The sequence below is a fragment of the Liolophura sinensis genome, chromosome 8 (assembly GCF_032854445.1).
Source record: "Liolophura sinensis isolate JHLJ2023 chromosome 8, CUHK_Ljap_v2, whole genome shotgun sequence".
Lineage (NCBI taxonomy): Eukaryota > Metazoa > Mollusca > Polyplacophora > Chitonida > Chitonidae > Liolophura > Liolophura sinensis.
In genome coordinates this window covers 11593773-11621688 of record NC_088302.1, presented here as the reverse complement: position 1 = coordinate 11621688, position 27916 = coordinate 11593773, and the positions used below count along the sequence as shown (strand labels likewise).

Sequence of the window (27916 nt, the reverse complement as noted above, 5' to 3'; positions counted from 1 at the left end):
TACATGAAATAAATCCGAAAACTGATATCAAGTCATTTGAGCGCGTCATAGCAATGGAAAATTCCAGATAAAAAAGGACGGAGATACCTTGTACACGAAAGCCTTTCAACTGTAACATAAGCATAAGATAATGCTTCTGTACATTCGTGGTTTGAAATCTTCACGTTCACGTCTACAATCATGTCTGTGAAACAGCGATGCGCGGGATGAAGTTGAAAGGTATGCCTGGTTGATGCAGGTCTAGGGCATCGTGGGCCTATCCCGCTATTCGTCATACCTAACCAGTAGTGTACCCTCTGTAAACAGAAGAATGTGTGTCAGTCCAGATGTTTACTCGTGTTTGGGGCCATCGGTCTTGTTGAGAAGTAGTTGGCAGTTGACCCTTATAGCAGGTGTAGTGTATGTATAGAAGCTGTCAATTGCTATACACTGGGATAAGCCAAGCTGCATACCCAACAGTAAGTACAAACTAAACTGATACAGTTGTGCAGCCTGAAAGATGTATACAAACTTCGCTCTATGAGCATATATCACTGTTTTTGTGTTAGTGTGGCTTTATAGGCCTACTTCCACAGTCTATAGATAGCTAGCTAGCGTGACTTTCACGAAATGTTTCGTAAATAACTCACTGTGGTGGGACCGGCGAGTTTTCATCCAGCAAGCGCTGACAAAAATGCCGGAAGGTCGGATGAGACCCTCTTCCCCTACCCTCCCCACCCCCCACAACCATCCGCTGCCAGTTAAAATTTTCAGGAGGTGGTTTATTTGTACCTAGAACTTAACGAACCACACACAGTTAAACTGTAAGGAGCTAGTTTTACCTCAAAATCTCACTTTAGCTGAAAAGGGCTATAGGCCTAGTTTTATTCTGCTTGTCTCAAACTCTCGAACTTGTCTCTTATATTATTTATTTATTTATTTGATTGGTGTTTTACGCCGTACTCAAGAATATTACACTTACACGACGGCGGCCAGCATTATGGTGGGTGGAAACCGGGCAGATCCGGGGGGAACCCACGACCATCCGCAGGTTGCTACCAGACCTTCCCTCCTACGGCTGGAGAGGAAGCCGGCATGAGCGGCGACCGCATTGGTGAGAGACTCCTGGGTCATCAGGCTGCGCTAGCGCGCTAACCAACTGAGCCACAGAGGCCCCCGTCTCTTATACTATGCCCAATGTAGCTGTGTGTGGTCTATATTTCCAACCGACAGGACGTCTATACCCTTAGTTCACCTCTAGTCATGCAATATGCTTTTATACGTCTGTTGCAGCTGTAGACCTATTTAATGCTACAGTCTACTACGTCATGCACGCCAGCGTGGCGCGTCTTTTAACAGTAACATTTTAACAGTATCGGTATATGTATGTCCAATACAAATGCTATAGTGCCATTTCTTGGCCAGTTTCAAAACGCGGAAACACCGCATATGCGCAGCTGTTTCTATCTAATCTCGCGATTATTTACGTTTGTGCTTATTGTTAATATGGTGTGTCTGTCAATGCGTTTGTCCGGCTGTCCACAGGATAATTTGTTTGAAAGACATTTGCCAAACTTTAAAATATGCTCCAAGTCAATAGTTTGATGGGAAGTTACTTTATTCAAATTTGAAAGAATTAGCATTTCTTCAGGTCCATCCTCCTGGATCATGATATCTTGTACGATCTTGTAACAGAAGTAGGTAGTAGGTCTACATGCCGCATATTAAAAGGCGCGAGGAAATACCAAACTCAGGTGAAGAAATTTACTAATTTGTTTCACAGAACAGTCCTACCCTGTATGTAAATATATAGACAGCTTAAGTGTCCAAACCTGTATGAAAATATACAGTTTCGAAGACTAAATACATGGGACAAGGAGAGATTCCTGCAGTATATTTCAGCTGTTACATGGCAATAATTTGGCATGAAGGGAATCATGTAGATTGGAAATCCACCAAGTCGCGACGGAAAGGTCGAATTAGGCACACAGCATGTTTATAAATTTAATAAAATCTTTTTAAAAAATTTTCTTGAAGATTTTCACGATGGAGTCCCGTAAGCAGCCATTGGTCATTGCCATGGTGATGGTGTTTTGCCTGATGACTACTTCCGGTCAGCGTTGCTATAGCACTGAACTGAATCCTTACCGTTATTTCGCTGCCAAGACACGTTACGATGACAGCATCAAAGAGGCGGAACCTACATCGAATGTACAAGGTAAACCCATTAAAGTGACACGTTCATGTCGTATACTGCATTCATGTGCGGGAAAGAAGTTGTTCCGTCATCATATGTACGCCTATATTAATGTTTCACACAGGGTTGGTACTTAATTTTGTGTCTGTATATACAATATATAATAGACATAGATATAAAAATTTAATGTACAGGTTTAATTACTGAAATATACAGATTGTGAAATTATTCGGACATCTTTCACAAAACTTGATTTTCCTCAGTACAAGGCACTACCTTAGGTACAACACATTTGGCATTTGTCGCAGATAGATTAATCTCCCTTCAAAGTTGTGTGGAGATCTCGCTGGTCCAGATGGTAGAAACGCCGACCCTTGACCGATGAAGTCGAAAGTTCGAATCCAACTCTCGCTGTTTCGGCTGCGACTTTGAGTCAGGAAGTTTGTGAGGTATCTGGTGAACGTCGGTGATTTGTCGGTGGTTTAAGCCAACTTTGGGCAGTCCGGTTTCATCCAAATGACCGAATGATATATTCTGAAGTCCGCATTAAACACCAATCAATCTGTCAGCCAAAGTTGCAGTCCACAGAGACTGGTGTTGAAAGCACGATTACGATTGTATGTAGTCCCTCATGCCCGTGTAACATGGAGAAGGGATAAACGAAAGTGTTTAGAATAAAACGAACAGTCTGATAGTCATATTTCCTTTTATTTATGCCGAAATACAGACAAACTTGCCTTCTTGAACACCTGAGAAAAACCGGCCTGGGGGCTTTCAGACATTATTCTTTGTTATGACTGGAATTTGTTCCAAAATCCTAATAAATATTGCTGTGTAAAAATAAATAATATGAGAAATCGAGAAATGGTTTCATTTATTCGGAATTAAAAAATTAGAAAACCGATTACAATTATAACACATGAATGAGTTACCAAGGAGATCAGAAATGCTTTTTTTGCTTTTCAGTAATTAAATGACGTGTATATTACCATGTATTAATGTCACACCTTATAAACCTTACTGTGCACAAGAAAATAAATAAGCTTATAACAAAGAGATCAGAAATAGTGTTCTGGGTGTACCAAGTATGGAGATGTAGATAAAATCACAATGAACATATCCTGACTTGTGGTTTCGACCCCTGCCTTGTACATTGACAGCTTCCCTCAAATTCTTAGATTCCACCAAAGCAGAGAAAAACGTTATAAGTAAAAAATAACATCAGGCATCGTAAATGGTTAAGTAATTGTGTTAAGAATGTGAATGACGTATTTCACAATAATGGGGATTGCTTGAGTGTTACTGAATTTATCCAGAAATTGATTACAACGAAATTAACACTGCTAGTCACAATTAGATTTGGCAGCAGGTATTCCACCTGATAAAAAAAACTGTGCTACCTTTTGGTGTACTTATAACAAGCATAACTGTTCACTCTATGAACAGGGTTGATTGTAAATTGAAAAAAATGCTGCCAAACGTAATTGGTCTTTCGTATGAGACGACCAGGGTTCCTAGAGTGCACAGTTGCGCCCTGTTATAAATATACTTAAAGGTTGAATAGTTGTTTTTTTTTGTCACTATCAGACTGTAACGTGGAGAGTAAAGCCAAAGCAGCGACGACAGTGTGACAGCTGACGACTGGTCACATGTAAGCCTCTTGCCAATTTATCTCAGTTACGGTTTTTTCCAAACTGTTGATGTAAAGGCTTAATTTTCTGATTTTAAAGACATAATAGCTAATAACACTGATCCATCCTTGTCAGAACACAGAAAGAGAATATGTTTTTCATTCAATGTGTGATTCTGGAATTATAAACCGTCGTTAGAACCAAAAGCAGAACAGGATGCAGAATAAGACGGGAAACCAACCTGAGCTGAATTCTGTTCAAAAAGGTTTTATTCTATGCTTTGAGTTTGTATGTATGTATGCTTGGGGTTTAACGTCGAACTTTTTTCAGTCATATGGCGACGTGTAGTCATTAGGTGTACGTACATTTACTGTGTCTTCTTGTGGCAGGGTGAGGCTATGCCGCTAAAGTGCTGCCGCCACTGAAATATCATGAAGAAGACACTATAGATGACACCAGTCACATTATGCTGACACTGGACCAACCAGTCCTGTTTCCTTGCTCTAACCTCTCAGTGTTGTGCGCCAAGCGAGGCAGCAGCATGAACCATTCGTAAAGTCTTTGGTATGACCCGACTCGGGTTTGATCCCGTGGTCTCCCGACTTCCTTCGGATTTGTGCTAAGTACACTATATTTACAAAATGAAATATAAGTGTCAGATGCCAGCCTTCGGGTGTGTTAAAAGGAATATGAAAAAGACATATACATGCTCACGTGCCTTTGCCATCACCGGAGTATTTCTCAATCACGTTAGCCATCAGTATGAAATATTCGAGTGAAGGCATACATACATATGTCAGAATAAAAACAACATTGGACTACATTTAATTACAATCACAGGCGTATCTACCAACAATATGTATAGATCGCCATATATGGTTCTTGTTGCACGGAAACCAAAGTGCATCAACTATTTAAAACCCACGTGTTCCCCGGTGGCTATATCACAAAAGATATGACCTCCGCCTTCCTGCTGAACATGCTCTTTACCCTTACATGCACTTGCTTTACACCACGACCACCACTGGACGTTTTAATGGAGCTATCGACACCGTGACAACGTTCTTGGCCCAGCTCATAGTCTGCTTCGTCGCCTGTTACAAAGCCTATACGTTTTTGTAGATATAATATGCATTGCTAATTAACTGAGGCCTGTAATAATTTTACAGCACTCTTAATTTGTTAAAGTTAACAGAATATTATGTTTTCTTGGCGTTACTGGAATGTACTATCTTACTGCAATATAGCATTATGCTCTGGAGAGCAAAAAACACCCCGTTACACAAACAGAAGTATTCTTTTCGGATAACAGAACAAATCCGTCAGATATGTACCATAATGGTTTGTCAGTTTAACAGATTTGTTTTTAAAGTGAAGGTATCAATGTGTATTTTTCACGTTTTGGGGGAAAGTTTCCCTTGTGCACTAGAACAAATCAACCTCTCACAGCGCTGACATAAAAAAACGCTGTATCATGCAACGTCATTCCTGCAAAACTGCATTACCTGACGTCATATCCGCCTCATTCAACGTCACCCCATTTTCACCTCACATCATGCAAATTGCATTGGAACACTGATGATTTTGCTTCCGAGGACACTTCAGTTATTCCGAAGCATGGTGCTAGATTTCATTTGTAAAGCATCCTATAAGTTTACATCCTAAAAAAATTCAATCTGTTTCTGTCTCAACTGGACAGTTCTTTAGGTCTATCGGAGTTTTGGTTCATGGTTTGCTGATGCTGACAGTGTTATAAATCGATTAAAGGAGAAGAAAATTTAAATATCAATCAAATACCACTGAAAAGAGTATGCAATTCCTCGCAGGTTCATGCCATAAAAATTCTAATAAGTACCTCAAGTTGATAAATTATAAATAAAATCAGCGCCGAAATCCGCTGTGGGCGACTCCATTTTGCCTAAGAACTAGTCCTAAAGTGTTCCGTGTTAGGAGGAGAATTGCCGTCGGAAACCGCCGAAGTGCAGTTCGTACATTTCCGCTAGAACTCTTTTTCCCAAAAGGAAGCGAGCAGTACTGTTCATTTTCCGCTTGACGATCGGGAAACCGGAATGTTAGATGTACGTTCCGAGTTTACTGGAACAAGCCGACAGTTTTAGCGACTTTCATTGGCTGAGAGGTACCACCCCACCCCCAACATAAATTACAGGGTGTTCAAGATGGAGGACGCGAGGCAGGGAGATTCGCAATTGCTGCGGGGCGATGTGGACGTGTTTTTCGTGCTGCTGTGCCTTTGCTGGTTTCTATTTTTGCCAGGAAATCTATTTCCCTGGTTATTTCTGTGGTAAAGCCTTTTTGTCTGTGTATATAGCTAGACAGTTTTTTCCTCTCTGAATCTGGGCATAGTATAAAATACGTTTGTCCTCTAGAGCAGGATTGAATCTTGTAGATATTATTCTTAGGTGTAGTATAGGGTGTAGATGTTTTGATTGTATTTGCGCTGTCATTTCTTCAGCACTACTAACAGGGTTCCTGTTGTCCAGTGTCCCATACTCTGAGTCACCCCAGAGAAGCTAGCCGTTTATCCTTTGTACTCTGGTTCGTGTCCTCTTACACCAAGTTTTTTTCCAAGTATGGATTCAGAAGGCTTGGACAATGAGATTGAGGCTATGGAAGTGAATGGGGTCAAGACTCGCAGTACTTGTAAACGTACCAGGTCTGACCCTGCAAACGATGTTGATGGTCCGAAAAGTGTAAATCAAGTTCACAAAAGGGTGATCCTGGTAATGGTAGAGATTTATTTGTTTACATGAAACCTGTAGGTGAAAGATCTCTGTGTAATGTGAACCCCATTAAATTTGGTGCTAGTTTGCATAATGCCATTGGTAATGTAAAACGAGGGTGTGGGGGGGGGGGGGTGGTGTTTGTGTTGAATGTCCTTCTGGTAAACAAGTGAAACAGCTACTACGCATTTCTGAAATTGTGGATATGGATGTTAATTGCTACTAGAATAATAGGAGCTATAACCGCGGTGTTGTTCATGGTACATGTATGTCTTATCGCGTTGTGAAGTTGTGATGACCAGTGTATTTTAACACTGCTATCGTTCCTGATGAGATTGCAATTGGTTATGAATTGTTTGCTGTCAATATAGTACATTCCCGCAGTGTTACGTTGCTATAATTGCATTCGTTTCAACCATATTGCAGAGTTCATAGGCGCTGTGTACGTTGCCCCGGAAGGGGGAGGGATGTTATGATTTTGAGCACTGCCTACAACGGGATAAGCCTAAGTGCTGTAATTGTGGAGGAGACCACAGTGCTATGGTGATTGTCCGACGCGTAAGGAAGCAAAAAAGGTCCAGTATGTTAAAGTTAGTCGCAAACTGTCATATCCTGAAGCTTTACGTGTTGAGCTGAATTGGAAGCGTCTATGCCCGCACATGTTCCTCAGACCCCCCTCCCCAATTTTTCTCTGAGCCAGAAGCTGACAGCATCCAATCCATTTCCCAGCAATGTCGATCCCATCCTCAGTCCGTCCTCAAACCGTCCTCAATCCGTCTTCAGTCCCGACCTAGTACACCCCCTACAGAGACAGAGGGGTATCTTACAGATGATTTCCTGAGAAAAATTGTTGCTTTTCTTAGTGAGGTTATATTTGTGTTTCTAAAATTAGATTAAAAAAGGTAAACATTTAGAGCATATTGTTGCGTCTGCCAGCAAGTGTCTTGGTAGAAATGCTCCCTCAGTAAATGGTCTTATGTCTGTTCTAAAATGTAGTCAAAATAAGGCTGATTAATTATGGACTTGATAGAAATGCTCCCTCGGTAAATGATCTTATGTCTGTTCTAAAATGTAGTTAAAATAAGGCTGATTAATTATGGACTTGATAGAAATGCTCCCTCGGTAAATGATCTTATGTCTGTTCTAAAATGTAGTCAAAATAAGGCTGATTAATTATGGACTTGATAGAAATGCTCCCTCAGTAAATGGTCTTATGTCAGTTCTAAAATGTAGTCAAAATAAGGCTGATTAATTATGGACTTGATAGAAATGCTCCCTCAGTAAATGATCTTATGTCTGTTCTAAAATGTAGTCAAAATAAGGCTGATTAATTATGGACTTGATAGAAATGCTCACTCAGTAAATGATCTTATGTCTGTTCTAAAATGTAGTCAAAATAAGGCTGATTAATTATGGACTTGATAGAAATGCTCCCTCAGTAAATGATCTTATGTCTGTTCTAAAATGTAGTCAAAATAAGGCTGATTAATTATGGACTTGATAGAAATGCTCCCTCAGTAAATGGTCTTATGTCAGTTCTAAAATGTAGTCAAAATAAGGCTGATTAATTATGGACTTGATAGAAATGCTCCCTCAGTAAATGATCTTATGTCTGTTCTAAAATGTAGTCAAAATAAGGCTGATTAATTATGGACTTGATAGAAATGCTCCCTCAGTAAATGATCTTATGTCTGTTCTACAATGTAGTCAAAATAAGGCTGATTAATTATGGACTTGAGCTCATTCTACATTGTTATAATGCCATTCTATTTGCTACACCAAAATATGCAAAGTCTATTCTCTCTTGGGCAGGAATTTAAAAATTACGTGTTTAATCTAACAGATGCTTCTCATATAATCTGTCTTCAGGAAACATTCTTGAAGGAACCCTATTAGTTCAAGCTCCCAGGGTATACTTCAGCTAGACAAGATCGGGTTGGTAGGAGAGGCGGTTTTGATAACTTTTATCAAGAATGGGATTGCGTATTCAGAGGTTCGTGGCAGACATTCAGCTCTACTGAGTGCCAGTGCCTTTCTGTGTCACTATGTTCCGGAAGATCATATGTATATGTATTGTCAATCTTTATAACCCATGCGATCGCTTAGACCCCAATGATTTTGTGTCTCTTTTGAACTGTGTTGATAACTCATTTGTTTTGTGTGGAGATTTTAACTCTCATAATGTTCTGAGGGGAAGTGTAAATACTGACCACAATGGTATTATAGTAAATAATGCCATAAATGCTCACGACCTTGTTATATAAAATGATGGATCAGTCAGAAGACTGAATGCAAACTCAGCGAACACAACTTGTTTAGATTTAACTATATGTAGCCCTGGGTTTGTTTGGTATGTTGATAATGAGGCCCCTTGTGCAAGTGATCACTTCCCAGTGCACGCTGTATTTGGTCTGCTCGTGCTACCTCAACGTCTTGTCCACCCAGGTGGAAACTGAAGCAAGCTGACTGGGATTCCTTTTGGGTCCAGTGTAACCATGTGTCTACTGAAGAATTAGTTGATGATGATGTTGACATCTTTTATACTAATGTTGGAACAGCTATTAATACTGCTTGCCTCTAAGTCTATTTCCGTTCCTCGGGCAGTCCATGCATCAAGAAGTCGGTTCTATGGTGATCGGTAGAATGTGATGAGGCCATTAAGGAAAGGAAGATAGCTAAGAATTGGTGATATTGAGCAATATAAACTAAGTAAGACAAGGGCTCAAAAGGTAATCAAATTTGCTCAAAAATTGCATTGCCGTGAGTATTGCTCCTCTATTAATGAGAGAACACCTATTAAGAAAGTGTGGAATAAAAGTAGAGCTATTAAAGGATCCAGGTCTGCTACTCTGATTCCTTCCCTTAAGATAAATGGTAATGTGCTTTGGGATGATGAGGACAAAGCAGATGTCCTAGCCCACAGATTCTCTTATGTTCGCAGCAGTGAAAATTATAACAGTTAATTTATTCTCCACAAGGAAGAAGTGGAAAGTGCAGCTGATTTTAGTAGCATACTATTTGATGACCTTTCTATAAATGTGAAATACACTTTATCTGAGCTTAAGCAAGCCATTAGATGTACCAAGCACAGTTTGGTACATCTAATGATGGTATATGCAATATGATGTTTCGATATTTGCCAGACCCCTCTTTGCGAATTCTCCTTTTGCTGTATAATCATATATGGTCCTCTATGAAGTTGCCCCTAGGTTGGGGTAATGCTTTGGTTGTTCCTGCAAATTTCGCTTTCCAGTACTGTATGAAATTTAATGGAAAAACTTGTAAACTCTAGGCTAATATGGTTTTGGTAAGGAATAATTTGTTCTCAGTTGTCCAAAGTGGATTTCGACGTAAACGCTGTACAGTTGACCCTGTTACTTGTCTGGAGTCAGATATTAAAAATGTTATTAATAATAAAGAATATCTTTTAGCAGCTTTCCTGGATGTAGAAGAGGCTTACGGCATGGTGTGGAGGAAGGGTGTCTTAATTAAGCTGCATAACTTAGATATTGGCGGGGGGACGCTTGCTTGGGTAAGGAATTTCTTATCAAATAGGTGTATCAAGGAACGGGTAGGTAACGCTGTCTCTTAATTGGTTAGCCTTGAATATGGTACACCTCAAGGTGGAGTGATTTCTCCAGCCTTATTTAATATAATGATTAATGACTTACCATTCGTATTAAATAGTAAAGTCAAAGGTCGGCTTTTTTCGGATGACAAAGCTCTGTGGTATGCTTCACGCAGCCTTAAAGCAGCTCAACGTTATATTCAGCAGGCTCTGCTAGACATCTATGATTGGGTGGGGGGGGGGGGGAGCAATCGGGTTTTCGATTCTGGGCTACTAAATCTGAAGCCATGATCTTTGCAAAAAGACGTATTACTCCTTATATTGACCTAAAATTAAATGAAATGCCCTTTAAATTTTCTCCATCTTTAAGTATACAGTCTACGGCTGATTATTGCTGTGAAGTGTATGAATCTGCCTCAGATTCAGTGCTTGCTAAATTAGACTCAATCCAGTAGAGTGCTTTACGTACAGGTGCAATCAAAGGCACTTCCTCCAGAGTTCTCCAAGTTGCTTGTGACGAGTTGCCACTGTCTCTGAGAAGAAAGTGGAGAACATTTAAGTATGCTGTGAAGTTATCTGTGGCAAAGCATAGCCCAGCTTCTAAGTTACTAGATCCTTGATCCCTGCCCTTTAGCATTCGTGCTCGTCAAATTGTAGATGAAACTGGAGTTGATTTGTCAATGGTGCAGGATGACTGTATCCCTAAAATCCTCCCGTGGGAATTAAAACTTCCTGTTGTTAGTATGGATGCCAAGGAGTGCATAAGAAAGTCTGACTTACCAGAGCTGAGCTTTCTTTGTTTTAATGATTATGTTAAATCCTTTTGGGACAGCTACTTGCAGATTTTCACGGATGCCTCTTGTGTTCCAGATGTTCACAAGTGTGCGGCGGCTTTTCTTGTTCCTGAACTGAGGTATTCTAAACATCATAGACTTAGCTACACTTATTTATTTTCAGTGGGTACGGAGGTATGCCTAGTCAGGGTTTCAGCTCATGTTGGTGAGAAAGGGAATGAGGAAGCACTGAATTCTCCTGATGTCTCCTTTCCTGTTAAACTTAACCTTTAAGAGTTTTTGTCGAAATGTAGCAAATATTTTTATATGATATGGTAGGATATTAGGGACTTTGCAGTTGATGGCAGGTTTTCTTACAAACTGCAACCTTCAGTGGGTTAGGGGTTGGCGCAACTGTCTAAACGTAAGGCTGAAGTTTTGTTTTTTCGGCTTCTTTCAGGTGTCTGTCCTCTCAATGCGAGAGGGTTGGATTACATTCTGATGGCCTTTGTCATTACTGTCATATGGAGGAAACTGTATCTCATTATTTACCCCATTGCTTTAATTTTACTAATAATAGATTCGTTTTACACCAACGGGTAACGGCTCTGGGTGTAAAACGTCTTACTGTTGAAGGGTTAGTAAGTTTTAATAACCACCGATTGAAAATTTTCCAGGCTATTGCGGATTATATAATATCTACAGGGAGATCCTAATGTTTCGCACTGATTTGAATGATTAAGTATTATGTGTAAATCTCTCAGTTTTGGTGTAAATCAGTCCCACTTGGGACTGGCACACGCCAACATTTTTAATGATAATGATAATAAATAATAATAATAATGTAGAGGACGCGATGGACTCAGCGATTTATGCCAGCTTTGCCGTTTTCAGGCTTTACGTGTATGGGGAGGAAAATCGCAAAATTATGCTCTTTTCAGCGTATAGTGTAATTTTTTAAAATTTTCTTCTCCTTTAAAGGGCGATGTTACATACTGTGTCGGGGAGTTTTCAGTATAAAATGCAAAATGTCGTTTGTCTACGGGCTTAAAATATGGAAGAGCTTATGTATACCACAATATAATTAAAAGATACATGAAAAGGAAGATTATGTTTCTATGTCAAATGAAGAAAATTATATACCCGAATTTTTGTTAAAAAAATTCATTTTGGTGGTATTTTATACCTGTTAATTACCACTCCATATTATGCATATTTTCCGTCAACGGTCGGATTTTTCAAAAATGACATCATCGTTGATCTTGCTCGGAACTCGGTGAACACACCAAAGTTCCCCCGAGCCCAGTGAACCGTGTCGCTAAGTTGTGGGCAAAATAACATGTACACAGATACTGCATGGTTTCTTCTGGCAAGCTTAATGCCTATTTATAATAAATAAGCAAACTAACTCCGAAGAAATTATTTTTGACGATCTCAATATTTCTGCTTTATTTAAGTCATCCACAGGAGAATTGTGCTAAGTGAGGCACGTTTTAGCTCTGTATACATGTATACAGTATAATCTCCCAGAAAAGCATAATTAACGGACATTTCTAATGAGATAAGCTTGGTAAAAAACATTTATGATGTAGTTTTAGTGTCATTGGGACAGATTTGACAGTATATACAACGATGAATGGATTACTGTGTAGAGTATTATATCACATAACAGGCGACATCACTGAACAGGTAATTGCCAATACAGTGGATAATAAAATAATATGTTAAGAACATATTACAGTTTTGTTAGAGTAAGGTATTGGATGGTGACATATACATGCAATTAGGTTATATATGCATAAACACACACAGACACACACACACACACACACACACACACACACACATATATATATATATATATATACATATGTATATATGTCCCCTATATATATATATATATATATATATATATAGGGAAGGATAAAAGTGTACAGTTTCTTCTCTCTATGTATGTATGTATGTATATATATACTCTTATATATCTTTATGTAGGGTTTTATTCTAACTGTTCATGTTAATACGAAATTGAAGCAAATGTGGTGGTGTTATGCCTCCTGTCACCATGGCTTCAGTGGATTTAGGTAAAAATCAGTGGTGTTAATTGCAATTTATTACATGTCACTTGTCTAGAGTTACTCAGAATGCTGTGCTGTCATAACATTTAATATACACACACTTTAAAACCAGACCGATTGCGCGCAATATGATTTACATGGTATGAATTTAGTAAGCATATTTACAAACATCTAAGAAACATACTGTGGAACAAAAAGTCTTAACGTATAGTCACAAGCTGTTACAATAAGCATTTTCCCTTTGTTTTATATGGCACTTTCAAATGAGCAAAAATACTAAATATTTCTTATGTAATCGTCCAATACTCGAACAAAGCTGTCAATATCTCTATCCTTCAGGTTCTCTGCCAAGTTGACAGACGTTAAGAAGTAGTGAAATAATTTCTTGTCCGTCAGAACCCTCTGAAGTTGTGAAATACAATGGTGGAGGCGTGTCCGTAGCCTAGCATTGCACCAACTCTCATCTGCGGGCCACTCGTCGTACTGATACAGCATGAACGTTTTAATATGATACGAGCATAAGTCCTGTATGTTGTATTCCTCTTTGGCTTTCTCCAGAATGTACTTTAAGACTCTGAAAACCAGTTTGCGACATGTCATCTGACCACGGTCAGCGTGCAAAATTATGCTCTTTTCAATGTTTGAGAAAGAGACGCGCCAGAGTTTGTCCTTGTTACATTCAAACTGCATTTCTGTAACAAAAAAAAAATAACACCATAAAATTATTTTTTTGCCTGCTGTGTTTTAGCAGTATGTTTTTTTTTTCCAATTATATATATTTCAGTCCCCATCGGGATATAGATTTATTTATCCCATATTTTTTCCGTATCAGAGAAACAACAACTTTCGATATCTCACGTGTAAATAATCCAAAGCTCTCATTCGTCACCTTGGACCCATTCCACATACCATTTCTGACTTAAATCAAAACTTAAAACGTTGTCACAATGTTTTGTTTTCGGTCATGCAAGAAGACATTTTGACATTTTGTTGGCGCAAAATGAACTAAGACTAAGATCCATAATGAATGTATTGTTTACTTTTCGAATCGCGTACATGGACTACTATACGCACAAGGTCCTCCACAATGCATTGCGTAATATATGGGCCAATATCGGCAATCCTCGGGACACGTCAGATATTGTCTGTTGCCGCGCAAAAAGAACCCTTATTAGTTGTATGTAAAAGATTTTCATTTATATATTAATTCTTATCCAATACAAGTTTTTCGACTGTCTGGCGGTATGTGTGTTATTCTCTGCACATGGACTGAAAAAAACTCCATTCTGAGATTTGTTCTTACCTTCTGTAGCAGTCTTGGCAACAACGTGTGTTTTCATGTTCTGATATTTCTTCTTGTGCGCTGCGAATGGGGGAAATGTAGGAAGTTCCATGCTTGGCACCAAATCAACGTCGTAAGTAACAGAATAGGCGCTTTCTCCGTGGTAAGCTTTTCGTGTGCATCGGAGATTAAGCGCTGGACTTTTTGTACTTTGTACCACTTCAGAAGCTGTAATGGACAGTTGCAGTATAATTTAATTATTTATTTGATTGGTGTTTGAAGCAATTATAATTTTCACATACGCACTGTGTAGTGGTATTACCAGACCAGTACCATTATCATCACCATTATCAAACTGTGGTGGAAGAAAAATCAGGAAGAGCATTACACACACTGAAAATATAATGCGTGAACAATTACACCAATCAAGTCAAAATAACTTAATCAGTAACTAAGTTAATTGACTTTCTAAACCTGTTATACATGTCTCTGAAGGATGGAAAGGTACATTTATTCACACTACATATATTTAAAAAAAGTACAACTTACCAAAGCGTTTGGAAAGACGAAATTGTTCCAGAGCTTTGGGAAGCAATCTCAAAACGTGTGCTTTTACAGCTTTGGGGCTCAACCATTTCCCATCCGTTAATAATTCCGACATGGCCGATCGCTTAGGCTCAGCAATTTCAACAGAACAGTAGTCTGGGCTGGAGGGTGCATAGTGAGCTTCACAGGGGGGCGTGGCGACAATCATCAGATCGAACTCATTTGGCTTGCAAACCTGCGCGTGGAAAGTACACAGAATCAAACTGAACCAGCGTATATTGCCTATCTATATAATTCAGCCAAACAAACATGGTGTTAGTACATGTATAGTTGCAAACTTTTTATTTTAAATATTAATTTGTCGAGAAGTGAATATACATCTCTAACATTCAACATACATTATATTATTATTCATCGTGCAAGAAAAGGAAATGTCATTTCCGTGGAAAGGTCTTTCAGCAACCTGTGGATGGTCGTAGTCCTCCATCCATAATGCTGGCCGTCGTCGTATTAGTCAAATATTCTTTGTAAGGCGTAAAACCTCAATCAAATAATTTTTAAAAAATGCCATTTCCAATTGATTACCTTCTCGTCTTAGTAGGTTATAGCAAAATTACGAGAAAAAGATTCCACTGAGTTTCATAGACTATTGCACGGCTCCGTATTGTATAAATTAATACTCACCTTGACCTTTTCATAATATGACCCTGATGTCAGGAGTTTCCACTGGAAATGTGGGTCAAGCTCATTTAGATCTTTTACAAAGTTTTGCATTAGATCCTTAATAAATCCTGCTCCGTCTGTGATATCTCCCTTGTCTAACTTGACCTCCTCAATAATTCGGCCTAATGCAGCTTTAGGATTGAGATTGTAGATCGGATCACGTGACACCTCTGGTAGGCTCGTGACTGGCGGTTTACATTCGTGACTGCCCTGGGTAATATTTTTACATATTTCACAGCGTTCGGCGAAGGAGAAGTCTTCTCCACTTTTGCATCTGTGTTCTGCAAGACAGGTAAAATTTTCACCACATCCTGTGCATTTTTCCTTAGGCTTGTCGTCGTACTTAGGAAATTGGTTACCTGTACACCTGTGTTCCCCAATCCACTCAATACCTTTACCACATCCTTTGCATTCTTCCATCGGCTTGGCGTCATTTGGGGATTGTTCGCCGGTACACTTGTGTGCTCCAATCGCCACAAAACTTCCACCACACTCTTTGCATTCTTCCAACGGCTTATCGTTGTCCTCAGGGGACTGATCACCGGTACATTTGTGTCTACCAATACGCACAAAACTTTTACCACACCCTTCGCATACTTCCTTGGGCTTATCGTCGTCATCCTCAGGGGACTGATCAACGGTACATTTGTGCCTAGCAATCTGCGCAAAACTTTCACCACACCCTTCGCATACTTCCTTGGGCTTGTCGTCATCCTCAGGGGATTGATCAACGGTACATTTGTGTCTACCAATCCGAGCAAAACTTTTACCACATCTTTTGCATACTTCCTTGGGCTTGTCGTTGTCCTTAAGGGCTTGTTTACCAGTATATTTGTGTGCCCCATTCTCTACAATACTTTCACCACACCCTTCGTATACTTCGTTGGGCTTATCGTCGTCATCCTCAGGGGATTGATTACCGGTACACTTGTGTCTACCAATCCGAGCAAAACTTTCACCACATCCTTTGCACACTTCCTTTGGTTTGTCCTCATCCTTAGAGGATTGATCGCCGGTACATTTGTGTCTACCAATTCGAGCAAAACTTTTACCACATCCTTTGCATACTTCCTTGGGCTTGTTGTTGTCCTTAGGGGCTTGTTTACCAGTACATTTGTGTGCCCCATTCTCCACAATACTTTCACCACACCCTTCGCATACTTCCTTGGGCTTATCGTCGTCATTCTCAGGGGATTGATCAACGGTACATTTGTGCCTACTAATCCGCACAAAACTTTTACCACATCCTTTGCACACTTCCTTGGGCTTGTCGTCGTCATCCTTAGGGGCTTGTTTACCAGTACATTTGTGTACCCCATTCTCCACAATACTTTCACCACACCCTTCGCATACTTCCTTGGGCTTATCGTCGTCATTCTCAGGGGATTGATCAACGGTACATTTGTGCCTACTAATCCGCACAAAACTTTTACCACATCCTTTGCACACTTCCTTGGGCTTGTCGTCGTCATCCTTAGGGGCTTGTTTACCAGTACATTTGTGTACCCCATTCTCCACAATACTTTCACCACACCCTTCGCATACTTCCTTGGACTTATCGTTGTCATCCTCAGGGGATTGATCAACGGTACATTTGTGCCTACTAATCCGCACAAAACTTTTACCACATCCTTCGCATACTTCCTTGGGCTTGTCGTCATCCTCAGGGGATTGATCAACGGTACATTTGTGTCTACCAATCCGAGCAAAACTTTTACCACATCTTTTGCATACATCCTTGGGCTTGTCGTCGTTATCCTTAGGAGCTTGTTTACCAGTACATTTGTGTGCCCTATTCTCTACAATACTTTCACCACACCCTTCGTATACTTCGTTGGGCTTATCCTCGTCATCCTCAGGGGATTGATTACCGGTACATTTGTGTCTACCAATCCGAGCAAAACTTTTACCACATCCTTTGCATACTTCCTTGGGCTTGTCGTCGTTATCCTTAGGAGCTTGTTTACCAGAACATTTGTGTGTCCCATTCTGCACAAAACCTTTACCACATCTGTTGCTCACTTCCTTGGACTTATCGTGGTCATCCTCAGGGGATTGATCAACGGTACACTTGTGTCTACCAATCCGAGCAAAAATGTTACCACACCCTTTGCATACTTCCTTGCGCTTATCGTCGTCATTCTCAGGGGATTGATCAACGGTACATTTGTGCCTACTAATCCGCATAAAACTTTTACCACATCCTTTGCACACTTCCTTTGGTTTGTCCTCATCCTTAGAGGATTGATCGCCGGTACATTTGTGTGCTCCGATCCCCACAAAACTTTCACCACACCCTTCGCATACTTCCTTGGGCTTATCGTCGTCATTCTCAGGGGATTGATCAACGGTACATTTGTGCCTACTAATCCGCACAAAACTTTTACCACATCCTTTGCACACTTCCTTGGGCTTGTCGTCGTCATCCTTAGGGGCTTGTTTACCAGTACATTTGTGTACCCCATTCTCCACAATACTTTCACCACACCCTTCGCATACTTCCTTGGGCTTATCGTCGTCATTCTCGGGGGATTGATCAACGGTACATTTGTGCCTACTAATCCGCACAAAACTTTTACCACATCCTTTGCACACTTCCTTGGGCTTGTCGTCGTCATCCTTAGGGGCTTGTTTACCAGTACATTTGTGTGCCCCATTCTCCACAATACTTTCACCACACCCTTCGCATACTTCCTTGGGCTTATCGTTGTCATCCTCAGGGGATTGTTCAACGGTACATTTGTGCCTACTAATCCGCACAAAACTTTTACCACATCCTTTGCACACTTCCTTGGGCTTGTCGTCGTCATCCTTAGGGGCTTGTTTACCAGAACATTTGTGTGCTCCATTCAGCACAATACTTTCACCACACCCTGTGCGTTTTTCCTTAGGCATGTCGGGTGAAGCCATTTTTGGGAATAGGCCGTTCGCTGTGAGTAATGGACAATTTCTGAAAGAAAAAAAAAACAACAACAAAGGTTATAAGTTCATTATTATGACAAAATTATGTCACATGAAATTAAATGGTATGAAATCTAAGCAAGGCAGTTATGACCATTCTTACCATTTGGATTATTGACAAGCATGTTGTGAACTTAACTCATACCATTGAAATTTAACCATTTGAATTTATATCCATTTTACGCCCAAAGAAGAAAGTTAAAGATCTTTTTTCTGTACTTCTGAATGTTAGCCCACGTTTTATACTCCGTATTAAGAAATAGAAACCAAACGTTTAATGTATCCTTTGTTATCCCGCATCAGACAAAATACTCCGCTTTTTACTGGACAACAATGGTCACGTGGGATACAGACGTATTCTCCAATCCTGCAGACGACGTGTCTGCTGAGTAGGTTATCTCCCTTGGTTGGGCTGTGAATGTAATGGTCCCATCACTAAAGCATCAGCCTTCTGTAATGAACTGATGGGTCTTTGCAGGATAAAAATTCTTACATGGTTATGATAAGTTCAATGATAGGATAGGCAAATATATGTATTTATATTGGGTTCGGGCGAGCCCAAAGTGAGGCTTATTGACACCATATATTTGCGTGTCCTATCACTGAGTAACCATGTAATTAATAAAGCAAGAACCCACAAATCATATCATTCTAATCAGCAAAGTGCAACTAATTACATCACGTAAAATCCAAGTAAGAAACTTGTGACACCAAATCATATCTTTACAAATCCAAGCGAGTAAGTTATAGCTAGTGACTGTGCCATTCGAAATCCAAGCTGGCAGTCTGTATGCATTAATCATATCACTCAAAGTCCAAGTGAGCCATACTGATGACTACAAATCATATCATGTGAAATCCAAGCAAATAGCTTGTAACTTCTACAAATCAAACCATGTGATATCCAAGCAAGCTGCACTGATGATTACAAATCATATCATGTGAAATCCAGGCAAATAGCTTGTAACTTCTACAAATCAAATCATGTGATATCCAAGCAAGCTACATTGATGATTACAAATCATACCATGTGAAATCCAAGCATCCAACTTGTAATTACTATAGATCAACCCATGTGATATCCAAGAAAGCTATGCTGATGACTACAAATCAAACCATGTGATATTCAAGCAAGCCACACTGATGATTACAAATCATATCATGTGAAATCGGAGCCTCCGTGGCTCAGTTGGTTAGCGCCAGAAGCCTCTCACCAATGCGGTCGCTGAGAGTTCAGTCCACCTCATGCTGGCTTCCTCTCCGGCCGTAAGTGGGAAGGTCTGACAGCAACCTCCGGGTGGTCGTGGGTTTCCTCCGGGCTGTGCCCGGTTTCCTCCCACCATCATGCTGGCCGCCGTCGTATAAGTGAAATATTCTTGAGTACGGCGTAAAACACCAATCAAACAAATAAATCGTGTGAAATCCAAGCATGTAACTTGTACTCCTACAAATCAAACCATGTAATATCCCAACAAGCTATACCGGTACTGATGACTACAAAGCAAACATCATGCGAATTTCAAGAATACAAGTTGTAACGACTGATCCAGCCATGTGATATCCGTGCAGATCACTGAGGGCTACAGATTAACACACGAAATCCAAACAAGCACGCTTTCTCGTTCGAGTACGTTGTATCTGTCCTTTTTTAGACTCAAAAGCTCATCGTGAATTAACCGTAGTATTTGCCTGGGCTGTGGAGTACTTACCCAGCTAGATGACCAGTTATGTACAACTACATGTACGTGGGGTGTGCAGTTATACTCTCTTGTCAAGCTCTGTCACAAGCCTACTGTTTCAAAATGCTACCGTGTAAGGTTCATACGTTCATATAAACTGCACTCGCTCACCGCTGTTACATGTATTTGTAAGCTACCGTATGCTGACAAGCTGGATTCCAAACCGAAACTAAAACAAAGCGCGCGAAAACTGACTCATGCCACATTTTGGAAGTGGAATGTAGGCTTGTGTAACACCGGAAATAGCTACGTAGGCCTACCGGTGCTCTTAAAGCAAAGGGATGAAAGATGATACTATTTCTCATAAATACGTAATGAAACCATGTGAGTGCTGGCCTACTTGTGGTATTTGAGAGACGTGGGTCGCCCATATACGCAAATGTCAAAATAGCCTGGCCAATTATAAACATGTTGCGAAATATCTACTAAGTTAACGTCGCGTTTACCGTTCACCGTTTCCCCGACTCAAGCCAAGTGAATCAGTCCATTCTCATTATGGGTAAATTAGATGCACCATGTACACAATAAATAGCACAGTATGAAACCGTACAGATAACTAACAGGTCGGAATTAAGCTAGTTTAACCGGGAACTTTCCTGTTGACAGATATTCATTTATTAATTCGACTGGTTTTACGCTGTATTCAAGAATATTTATACTAACATTTATACGACGGCGGTCAGCATTACGGTGGGAAGAAACCGGGTAGAGCCAGTGGGTTTCCCGCGGCCTCTGCTCGGTTTCCTCCTACCACATTGCTGGCCGCCGTCATATAAGTGAAATATTCTTGAATACAGCGTAAAACACCAATCAAATAAATAAATAAATGGAATACGTATACACTACTTTTTGAGATACCACCCTTATCATTTACCCCAATTAGATTCAAATATTCATAAGAGAGTGTCACGAATTCTGTAAAATTAAGGTGCGTACCATGCATGCATTGATGGTGGAACATCCCCCTTGTGCTATTGTGCTTTTCATGTGCGTGAAATTTGAGCCTAAATTCACCATAACATCGATTCTAATTAATTCATCAGACCAAGTCTTGAATTCTATAAGTTGGGGCCCATTTAGTGGCAGGGTGTGTACTAGTGCGAGCATATATATGTGTGAAGTATACTAAAAAAAATAATAATTTGTTAATTTTGAGAGAAAGTCTGTTGTCTGGGTGATACTAGAATGTATTCTGTAACCATAACATAATATTCTGTTACTTTTATGGAATCTTAATAGAATATGTGTGTTGTATTTAACAGAACAATCTACTGTAGTACATTCTGGCATCACTTTTTTGACAGTATACTGAGAGTACTTTCGTGATGTGTGGCTTTACAAATCCTGCCATTTTTTACAGGGGGGTATTCTAACCAACCTCGGTTGTTCTACCTTCTGATCCGACATGGGTCCAGATTTCCTTCCGCAACAGATTACAACAACATGGTCAAGTACCTGTCAGAATTACAAGGGCGGATTAAAAACAGCAGCGACTCAGGTGTGTTTAGTATAATGGGCTATATTAAGTTTAAGTCGAAACATCCCTTTAATCAGATTTGTACAAAATATATGCCTTATTTTCCATAAAAATTCGACCAAAAAAGTGCATTTTTAGAGGCAATAATGGTCACAAAATATCACTTCTGGTATTGAAACTAGAAAGTTTCAATTGGGATATCATCCTGCCTTCCAAACAAACTTCAAAACACGTTTAGAAGAGCAATATAGAACTCTCAGATTCGGACAAAAAGAATAACTTGATCATGGTAATTTTAGGTCTTGCGCAGTATACTGTATACAAACCTGATGTAAAGTATGCTTTCAAAGTGTTGTCTCTTCCCCCGGGGGGACAAAGGATCGTGACTGCAAGACCGTATAGTTTTAGAGGATCCGTAATCTGAATCTCGACCGGTTTATGACTAAGGAATGTGTAATTTGAAAAGGGTACCTGAGAGTATAAAGTATATGAACTGTGTTCGCCTCGCTGTTTATCTGATTTCCTCACCTTCACTTCCTGATTCTGGTACATTTTTCGGACAATTTGGCGGATATAACGTGGTGTAGGCCTACTTCTTTTGTCTGTCCTGTATGTCTTGACATCCATTGCATTTTTAATCCATAAAATTGTCGCAAACCTGAATAACCTTATAATAGATTATTCTGAATCAGTGAATGTCTTATCATGTCAGCTTTTTAATATTTATAGATTATTTGATACCACATAGGCAACTCCTCGTTGTGCCCAGAAGACTTGTCGAACCTGTTGTCATGGAAACAGAGGATACGACAAGAGGATGTAGACGATCTGGCTCAGTTTGGAGTCCGTGAAATGAAGGAGATCGGTTGGTATATTTAGTTCTAGGCTCTAGAATAAGTTGCGTTCAAAATTGGCTTGCCTTTTCGTCTGTTTACTTGCTTGAATTTAACATCGCTTTCAACATTGTTTTAACAGTTCACTGCTGTCGACATTTTCACCGAAACAATAACTGTACATAATATAGGCTTTCTGACACGAGGCCTCCCGGTACTTGACTGAAACAGACTCTGTCCTGACCGAAGAAGCACTTAATTTTAAGACTACTTTTACTTTCGGTCTTCTGAGTGCATGCAGCCATTTATGTAGGCCTGGGATATTCACATCCGTAAATGTAAATAATTGGGTTGTTCGAAAATAGCAAAAATTCAACTGGATTTGCTCTGATGGATTTTTTACCAAATAGTAGATTCTGTTTAAGGAGTTTTGCTGCATTCTAGAAATATAGAAAACTACAAACATGCAGCTTTCCTTTAGTTGGAATCATTTTGTACATCATATTTGTTTTGTGCAAAATTTCTGCAATTTGAAAAGGTAGGAGAATGTATGATTTCTGTTGTTGTTGTTGTTTCAGCCCGGAAGTACCAGAATCTATTCCCTGATCTTCTGAAGGCACCATACGATAAGGACAAGTTTCTTTTCCAGTCTAGCTACATGGAGAGAAATATTTTAAGTGCTAAAGCTTTTGCAAATGGTTTATTTGGAAACGAAGGTACGGTATGAAACAATAGACCAACTGCTTTTGTCACATATGATAGTCGAAACAACTGAAAATATTATTTATCCCAACCCAGCATGATACATATGATTTAGCAGCTTACTTTATCTTTTCATATGTTAGTTATAAGAGATGGTTACAAGTAGGGTTTTAAGATGCGTACTATAGGCCTATCTGTTCTCGCTGATGCAAAAGTTTCTTACTACCGGAAAAGGGATTTCAGTCATCACCTGAAATGTGTGCCTAATTGTTAAAAGTTATTGTTCATGATATATAAGGTAAACTGACAAGAGACCGTATTTGACCGGTTACGTGTAACCATTTTCCAATTACATGCTGTGGTCTTCTATATCTGTTCACTTTACTATCCCTTATATTACAGAAGTTGAAGTTTCCCATAACCCTAAAGGTCAAGATTCCTTACTCCAGTTTTACAAAAATTGCCACAAAGCTTCTCAGGTGAGAAATTATTCAACGGTTCTTATTGCATCTTTTTCTGATTTTTTTCTCGTCACATATCCTTCCCTCTAACACGCTGTCATCGCTACCCTTGATTTATTCTCTGTGCTGTATTCCTTTATACTCTACATTTCTCGTCTGAATTCTCATTTATTTTTCACTAAAATGGTTTACCGTTACCAATATAACGTTTCCATGGTGTTGTACAGACACGAAAGAATCCAATGCCAGAGAGGACAAAGTTTATCCAAGGTCACATAAACCAGGTTACCATTCCCGCCATAGAAACCTTTCTGGGATTTGCCAAAGGAAGTTTGACCTTCGGTAAGTTAGATTTCGCATCTTTTTACATTAACAAATATGAACCCGATAGAGGATATCTCGCTACCTCAACCTTTCCAATACAGAGCGAGGCAGCGAGGCAGCGAGGTAGCGATGTTATTCAGCGAGGTAGCGAAGCGAGGCAGCGAGACAGCGAGATGACTCACTTCGCTGCCTCACTTCGTTACCTCGCTTGTACAGATCGAGGTAGCGAGATGTCCTCTATCGGCTTCCACAAACAAATGATTCCTTGGTTTGCAGACACGGTCGTTGTCCGCATAAATAAACATTTCTTCTCGGAATTACTGACCATCGACACATAGATATAGCTTCACCTTTGAGTCATTAGCAATGTTCAACACAAAGTACCCGTCCATATATATCCGGTTGAGCAGATTCAGTGTTTTGTTTTGTGCTCAACGTGGATGGCTCAAAGTATTCATTCCTACTTCATCTCTTAAAGATGGCCATAAAATGAAAGCATCAGTTTATACATTTACTTCATTAGTGTTTTACGCCGACCTCAAGAACACTTCGTGTATAGGCTTTAAGAGAGATCGCTTTGGCACCAGTGATAGTGTTTCTCGCCGAATGGCACAAATTGTTAGATATAATATATACTGTCACGTTAAGATGTAACGTTAAGAATTTATTCATACAGAAAATAGATGACAAACTTAGCTGAACGTTCCTTGTGGATCTGCAGTTGAAAATGCCGTTTTCTAGTTGCCACGTAGCCTACTGAAAAGTGGTGGTTGCTTTGATAAAAAGCTGTTTTTGGAATTGCTTTTTGAAGAAACCTTTGGATAGTAAAAGATGATTTGTTTTAAGTAATTATCTTGAAGGCAGTGCAGATGTTAATACCTATCGATGATGCGTATAATTCGTAATTGCACGACACTATAGCTTTGCATTCCAGGGAGCGTTGCAAATATGTGACAGTTGAATAATATTTATTTATCTCATCAGTGTTTTACGCCGTTCTCAAGAATATTTCACTTATACTACGGCAGCCTACATTATGGTGGGAGGAAGCCGAGAAACCCGCGACTGTCCGCAGGTTGCTGCAGACCTTCCCACGTACGGCCGAAGAGGGAGCCAGCATGAGCTGGGCTTGAGCTCACACGGACCGCATTGGTGAGAGGTTCCTGGGTCATTGCGCCGCGCTGGTTTGCTAACCCCCCAGTTGAATAACAGGCTATTTGAGAAAATCAAGATATAATTTAAACGGAGAAATCGAGTATTCCCTTACATTTGACTTACAACGAATTTTGGTTCTGTTTTTTATAAATCGTTATTTCTAATCCCAGATCACATCGACGCCATGTATAAGATGTGTGTATTTGATCACGTGGTGTATGACGACTCCCCCTGGTGTGCTGTGTTTTCCCGCCAGAATTTGGTTACCATGGAGTACCTGGAAGATCTCCGGAACTATTACCTCGAGGGTCCTGCGTATCAAATCAATACTGACCAATCGTGTGACTTACTGAAAGATGTTGCCAAGTACCTCAGGTAAGAACTGCACACATTGCCTCAAGGACATGTGAGCATGACTGAACACCACTCCTGTTGTCTTCAGCATGACGTTCTAGTTAGGTAGCACTATAAATAGGTACACAAACAAGGGAAGCAAGGGAAGATACTGGAAGCAGATTAAAATCTACATTGTAAATAAAGGCTTTTGAAGTACGTCTAAGACACTGAAATCTCATGATGCCTGTTTTTTTTTTTCTATTTTTTCTTCACATTCAGAACTATTTACCTCAAAAATATACATCAACTCGGTTTGGGCATTTGTTCATTTTATGGCTCATGACTAAATAACAGTATGTCTCACTCTGAAATTGTCTCATTTAATCTTTTCATTGCCAGAATGCCGTCAAAGGAATCACCAGGTAACTATCCTGCGGGCGTGTTCAGATTTACACACAGTCCTGTGATAAATTCCTTCCTGGCTCAGCTTGGAGTATTCGATGGCCAGGATGCTTTGCGGAGCAGCAATATGGCGGAACAAGATCAGCGGAAGTGGCGGCTGTCATTAAAGGATCCTTACTCTGCGCATGTCGCTCTTGTCGTCAACGAGCGGACAGACTCAAAATTCGAGTTGCTCACCTTCATCAACGAGAGGCTGTCTTCCAGCCATGACTGGGATACCGTGATGAGCACTGTGGGTGAAACAGCTGACAGTTGTGATTTTAACGCTGTTTGTGAAAACAGTGGCGTAAATATCAGTCGCGTTAACTACCTCGTCATATTTGCGATCATTCTTGGCTGTGTCATTTGAATCAGTAATTGGTATGTGTAAAATTACAGGTTACTGTGGCCTGTTGAATAGTGTGATAGGCTAAACCTTGTATATCTTCGATGTTTGTGAGTGGTGGGTGGTATAGAACCCTTCATTATTCATCTTGAATGGATTGATGTTTGTTCGTAAGGAGCCTTTTTCAGCCTGTATTTTTCGTCATGAAATTTCAGAACAACCGTTTAAGGAGGTATAGTATGAAATTATATTCTTAGATTAGCCTGGTAGTATAATCCTGTGTATAATCATGGGCTATCGGCTGTATTTTCCCAACTGAACTACATCTCCCAACCCGAGCTCCACTGATTTCCCGACCCGAGCTCCACTGATTTCCCAACCCGAGCTCCACTGATTTCTCAACCCGAGCTATACTGATTTCCCAACCCGAACTCCACTGATTTCCCAACTCAAGCTGCATTTCCCTACTAACCTAGATTTCCCAATCCTGAAGATGAGTTATTAACTCGAGTAATATCAAATAAACGGAACAAACCGGAATATATGCCAGGAAGGTATGTTCACAAAGTCACATCTTTGCTTCATTATAATAGATTCATTTTTTTCTGAGCTTGTACAAGTAAATGTAAGCTGTTAACAGTCGACATGTGTATTGGCCTTCCTTACTGCAAGACTGGACAGGGATTTTTTCTGAATTCAACTGATTTCGCTGTTTCAATAACTTCCGCCAGACGCTTTGAAGCCAAACGTTATTTCATTTGCGAGAAAATGCCGACTGCCATCAATTAAGAGTTGGCTGAAGATACCGGAAGTCATTTTAGGCCTCCCAGTTTAGACCTCACCAACTCTAAAATGTACACTTTCCCGCCATATTCTTATCAATTTCAAACATACCTTGAAAATCGTTTTCAAGAAGAGAGCGAACAAAACTGTTTGTAGGTCACGTAGTTAATGTCAACTTTGTCCACAAGGGGGAAAAGACTAGCGGAAAACATCATATAAATTACTGTGGCGTAATTTCGCGCCAGTGCAATGAAACGAAAATAAACTGTAAATCCAACTGTTGACAGAAAAGTTCTTTTATTTTTTTTTTTTAAATTTAACGACGAGACTCATACATAATTATTTTCACAGTTCTTAGGAAACAAAACTGATGTTTAGGGCCGTGGCTCATAAGGTCGTCATGCTGATAGCTTTGAACTTGGGAAAACAGCTAGCAGCCATTGTTTCGTATCAACTGGTGTGTTCTCTCATAAACGATTGTTACGGAAGTTAAAACAGATGGATTAATTATTTTTAAACAATGGACTTTACATTTAAAGAACTAGATATCAATTTTTTTTACAGATAAGGCATGACGCCCTTCGTAGTTACGAGAAAATGCTGAATTTCATTATGTATAGACATAAATAATGAATGAACAATTAAAGAAAACGATGCATTCACGGCTATGGAAAGCAAACACATCTGTACTTCCCATAGAGCGCATGCGCTGCGCTTAAAAAATCACACAGAACACGAGATTTGGCCTATGTACACATTTTTCGAGTAAGTTTGCTCCCGTTTCGAAAGAATAACTATCTGTCAGACCCTACACCAGCCGGACCTTGTGTTATCTCAGTA

General features: G+C 39.9%; 2 protein-coding genes across 3 annotated transcripts; one reads left to right on the top strand and one right to left on the bottom strand.

Moving 5' to 3' along the window:
- Window positions 1-293: 293 nt before the first annotated feature.
- Window positions 294-27718, top strand: LOC135473154 (multiple inositol polyphosphate phosphatase 1-like). Of its 2 annotated transcripts, XM_064752990.1 has the most exons (10): window positions 294-458; window positions 2017-2197; window positions 3764-3827; window positions 21579-21716; window positions 22444-22560; window positions 23107-23244; window positions 23633-23709; window positions 23919-24033; window positions 25341-25545; window positions 25906-27716. In XM_064752990.1, the coding sequence occupies exons 4-10, from the start codon at window positions 21662-21664 to the stop codon at window positions 26315-26317; spliced, it is 1119 nt and encodes a 372-aa protein (XP_064609060.1). In that variant the 5' UTR covers window positions 294-458; window positions 2017-2197; window positions 3764-3827; window positions 21579-21661; the 3' UTR covers window positions 26318-27716. The 2 variants fall into 2 exon arrangements, with proteins under 2 accessions (XP_064609060.1, XP_064609059.1); XM_064752989.1 differs by lacking the exon at window positions 3764-3827 and having other exon boundaries at window positions 25906-27718.
- On the bottom strand, window positions 12942-20493 carry LOC135472651 (zinc finger protein 850-like). Its single transcript, XM_064752256.1, has 5 exons — window positions 20189-20493; window positions 15480-18468; window positions 14799-15030; window positions 14271-14477; window positions 12942-13659 (listed from the first exon to the last, which is right to left on the bottom strand). Exons 2-5 carry the CDS (start codon window positions 18426-18428, stop codon window positions 13244-13246), a joined length of 3804 nt encoding a protein of 1267 aa, XP_064608326.1. The 5' UTR covers window positions 18429-18468; window positions 20189-20493; the 3' UTR covers window positions 12942-13243.
- Window positions 27719-27916: the final 198 nt, after the last annotated feature.